The sequence below is a fragment of the Pavona decussata genome, unplaced genomic scaffold (assembly GCF_977016875.1).
Source record: "Pavona decussata unplaced genomic scaffold, jaPavDecu1.1 SCAFFOLD_146, whole genome shotgun sequence".
In the NCBI taxonomy this organism is placed as follows: Eukaryota; Metazoa; Cnidaria; class Anthozoa; order Scleractinia; family Agariciidae; genus Pavona; species Pavona decussata.
The window spans coordinates 159626-164023 of NW_028145559.1; the positions used below are offsets into that span (position 1 = coordinate 159626).

The 4398-nt window shown below is 45.5% G+C and overlaps 1 protein-coding gene across 1 annotated transcript; it reads left to right on the forward strand.

Annotated features, from left to right (window-relative positions):
• The first annotated feature begins 433 nt into the window (after window positions 1–433).
• Window positions 434–1906, forward strand: LOC146466284 (uncharacterized). Its single transcript, XM_085127540.1, has one exon. The coding sequence runs from the start codon at window positions 434–436 to the stop codon at window positions 1904–1906; it is 1473 nt and encodes a 490-aa protein (XP_084983666.1).
• Window positions 1907–4398: the final 2492 nt, after the last annotated feature.

Below are 4398 nucleotides of genomic sequence, written 5' to 3' on the forward strand. Positions count from 1 at the left end.
ATGAACTACGACGTCGATCTGTACGGATGCCAAGGCTTGGGTAGAATGAACAATCACATACATTGAGCGTTTTTTTTTTTTTTTATTAAACAAAATTAAAATAATGAAAAGATTCCCTCGTCGTTAAGTGACTTTATAGACTAATCACAAGTGTGTTTTTTCCCCCTAGCTTTTCATATTTTTGATCATTGCCTGATCATTTTGTTGAAATAAACAACGAGATATTTCTCTATTCGTTATATGAGGTTCACTACGTACGCATGCCCAAACCTCAAGACGTACCACTTGGAAGACGGCTAATCATGTTATATATAGATGAAGCTGAATTTGAGACAGTCGGATGTGACCGCTAGCGGAAAGGGGTCTCATTTTTTCTCGGGCCTTTTGGCTTAGATACGATTGGCTCCGATTTGTGTTTTGTTGCCTCGTCAGCATGGCAAACAAAAAGAACAAAGCGGCCGATGGAAATAGTTGTCGTAAAGCTGTTGATGAGGAATCCCCTGGAGAGATGCCTGATGAGCCAACTGAAACGCCCATATTGTTTTCTCCGTCACCTTTGGAGTGGGGTGATTGTGACGTGCCGCACGAGCCAACAGCTGAAATTCATGAGAAACAACCGAGCGTGCCGAAGGTTCTCAGTGATTTATTCAATAGTGGGGCAAGATATGAATCTGCCCCAAAATTTACGTGGAATTTTAAGGAGACTGATCGGATAAGGCTTCGCAAAGAGTTGTCCGTCGTTTTCTCTGTGGACACGGTTTGTTCCAGCCAGGATATCATCAATGGGTTCGACGCGGCCGGCATTGATGTCGACGAAATTTTATCAATCCAGCGACGCGCATCCAACAACACGTGGGTCGTCAGTTTTAGATCTCCGGACGCGAAAAACGCCGCTCTTGGCGTACCTTCGGTCAAGATATCTGGCTGCACGGTTTTTCTCGGTGACTGTGAGAACCGGATTCAAATCATTAAAATCTATGAAGCTCCGACTGAGTTACCGGACACTGCCCTAATTGGTCGTCTTTCGCATTATGGCAAGGTTTTCTCGTTTAGGCGTGATATGGTTGCCGACAACATTTACAACGGGGTGCGTACTGCAAGAATGCGGCTAAATCTCGCAATACCCCCGACCATTTTCGTTGCCGGTGAACTGCTACGTATTTGGTATCCAAGCCAGCCTAAGATGTGTCGCCGTTGCGGCGATACTGGCCATGTTGCAGCGAAATGTTCGTCTGTGAGGTGTTTTAATTGTGAGGCGCCGGGGCATCGCCAGGAAGATTGCACATCACCACGCCTTTGCTCGATTTGCCTTTCCCAGGAACATAGCATCTCAGCCTGTCCCTTTCTATTGTTCAGCGCCAACGTGGTTACTCAACCTGGTCAGCCTTTATTGGAAGATGAACCGGAGATCATGTCGCAGCCGGCCGCGTCGCCCTCGTATGCTAATGTGGTCGCTCGCTCTCCGGAGCAAGCAGAGGCCATTAAGGCTGCCAGGGCGGCGGGGTCTGGCTCTGCTCAGCCTTCTGCGAAGCAACAGCAAACCAGTGATTCGAAGTCTAAGTACTCTGTCAAGCAGCCTCCGAGGAAACCTATTAAGAAAGCTGCCAGTGAGCCACCTCCATCCGAGAACAAGAAGAAACATGTTTCTAATGAGAAGGCGGAGCGTGAACGTGATCACTCGCGGGAGCGCGGCGCGGGGCGTGATCGGGACCGTGAACGTGAGCGTACGCGTGATCGTGAACGGGATCGTGATCGCCACCGCGACCGCGATTACTCCCGCGAGGGTGAGCGCGATCGCTCTAGCCGGCGCCACCACCATCATCATCGCGACCATGAAACTTCAGAGGAAGATGAGTCCGATTACGATTTTATAAAGGTTAGGCCTAGGCGGCATTCTAGGCGCTAGCAGCACCAATGTCGTTAAAAGTTTTATCTTTAAATGTTAGGGGTCTTGGCACCCCTGCTAAGCGATTCACTGTTTTGCGCGAACTTGAGCGCCTAGATTATGATTTATTTTTACTGCAAGAAACGCATGTGTCTACTAAACGTGTTGCGGATGAAATTTCGCATTCTTGGCCTGGACAATGTTTCTGGTCCTTTGGGAGAGGCAAATCTGCTGGAGTAGCTTTATTTGTCTCTCCCAAATTTTCGGGCCATATCTCTCGTTTTTTGTTTGATTCTAACGGGCGAGTGTTAAGTGCATTGGTGCTACTAGGGCCTATTAGTCTTAATGTTGTTAACATCTATGCTCCAAACACTGTCTCTGAGCGTAAAACCTTTTTTGAGTGTTTACATGATTATTTTATTTCTAATGATTCTCGCGTTATTGCTGGTGACTTTAATTGTATTGATAACAAATTAGATCGTTATTCTGCTAATACTTTGCTGCCGGACAAAAAGTGCCTTAGTGCCTTTTTGTCCGATTTTTGTTTAATCGATGTTTGGCGCAAATTGAATCCGCGCGGTGTTTCTTTTACTTGGTCTAATTCTGATTACTCGCTAGCTACTCGTATTGATCGTTTTTTGGTGTCTCGTTCATTGTTTAAATTTGTCCGTTCAAACAAGGTTTTACCGTGTGTTTTTTCCGACCACGATTTTGTAGTTCTCGATTTTTCTTTTGACGGCTTTTCAAATAAGCGAGATGGTGTTTGGAGATTAAATACCACTCTTTTGGCTGATCCTGAGTTTAAGCGTGAAATTTCTTCTGTTGTTGATCGCCAAAAGAGTGTTATTGCCGACTTTGAGTCTCTGGGGGCTTGGTGGGATGATCTGAAACTTGTCATTCGTTCCGCTTGCATTAATTACTGCACACGTAAGCGTCAGTCTTTAAATCGTGAGCGGAATTTTTTAACTAAGCGTTTAATTCGTGCTAAAAATGCCTTCCATGCTGGTGATAATTCTGTCGTTTCCGAATTGCGAGATGTTGAAAGCGCTCTTTCGTCTCTTATTTCTCGTGAGGCGGAGGGCGCTAAAATTCGATCGCGTGCCAAGTGGATCGAGGAGGGAGAAAAGCCCACGCGCTATTTCTTTCGCCTCGAACAACAGCGTGCGGAGAAAAACTCGTTTGATTCTGTTGTTGATACTGATGGTAGCGAAAAAACTTCCCAGGCTGATATTGAGCGGGTTTTTGTGAATTTTTATCGTGATCTGTATGCCAAGGATAATTCTATTGATATGCAGATCCAAACCGATTTGATCGATAGTTTGGAATTTTCTTTGAATGATATTGAGCGTGCTAGTTGTGAGGGCTTATTTACTAAAGACGAGCTTTTCTCCGCTTTGAAGGGCCTTCAGACCGGCAAATCGCCTGGCTCTGACGGCTTGCCCACCGAGTTCTATTTGTCTTTTTGGGATGACCTGGGTGATTTTCTCGTTCTGGTTCTGAACGAGAGATATCGCCTGGGTGTTCTTACGTATAGCCAGCGCGAGAGTCTCTTGCGCTTGCTGTACAAGAAGGACGATAGACGATTGCCGAAAAATTGGCGCCCCATATCGCTTTTGAATACGGATTACAAACTGGCTTCAAAAGCGATTACTGAACGTCTGAAACCGGTAATGAATTCCATCGTTCACCGGGATCAGACGTGTGGCGTAGTGGGTCGTAGTATATTTTCGAATCTGCAATTAATTCGTGATACTTTGGACATGATTGACAAAACTGACGAACCCGGTATTCTTGTCACTCTCGATCAGGAAAAAGCTTTTGATCGCGTCGATCATGAATTTTTAATGAGAACTTTAGCTAAATTCGGTTTCGGTCCTTCTTTTTGTAATTGGGTTGCTCTTTTCTACAATGATGTCTTTTCTCGCATAATTTGTAATGGGAATCTTTCTATGCCTGTTTTTCTCGGGAGGGGTGTTCGTCAGGGTTGTCCCCTGTCCCCCCTCCTTTACGTATTGGTTTCGGAAGTTTTGTCAACTCAGATTCGGAGATGTAAACAAATTGAAGGTTTCCAGCTCCCTGGAGCCGGGGGCCTTCAATTTAAAGTTTCCCAGTACGCAGATGATGCCACGAATTTTGTGAAAAGTGAGCGTTCTCTCTGTCATCTCTTGCGTGTTGTTAATGTCTACGAGAAGGGGTCAGGTGCCAAGCTCAACACTACCAAGTCCGAGGCTATGTGGCTTGGTAGGTGGCGAACTAATGGTGCCTCCCCCTTCGGTCTCACTTGGGTGTTTAAAATGAAAATTTTGGGGGTTTATTTTTCGAATGGTCTTGTTTCTGTCGAGTCTGACAATTGGAAATCTAAGCTGGATAAGTTACAAAATGTGGTTAATCTTTGGAAACAGAGAGAGCTCTCATTTTTAGGTCGTGCAATGATCATCAATGCCTTGGGCGCTAGCCGCTTTTGGCACACTGCCAAGATCATCATTCCCCCACAGTGGGTTGTTGATTCATAT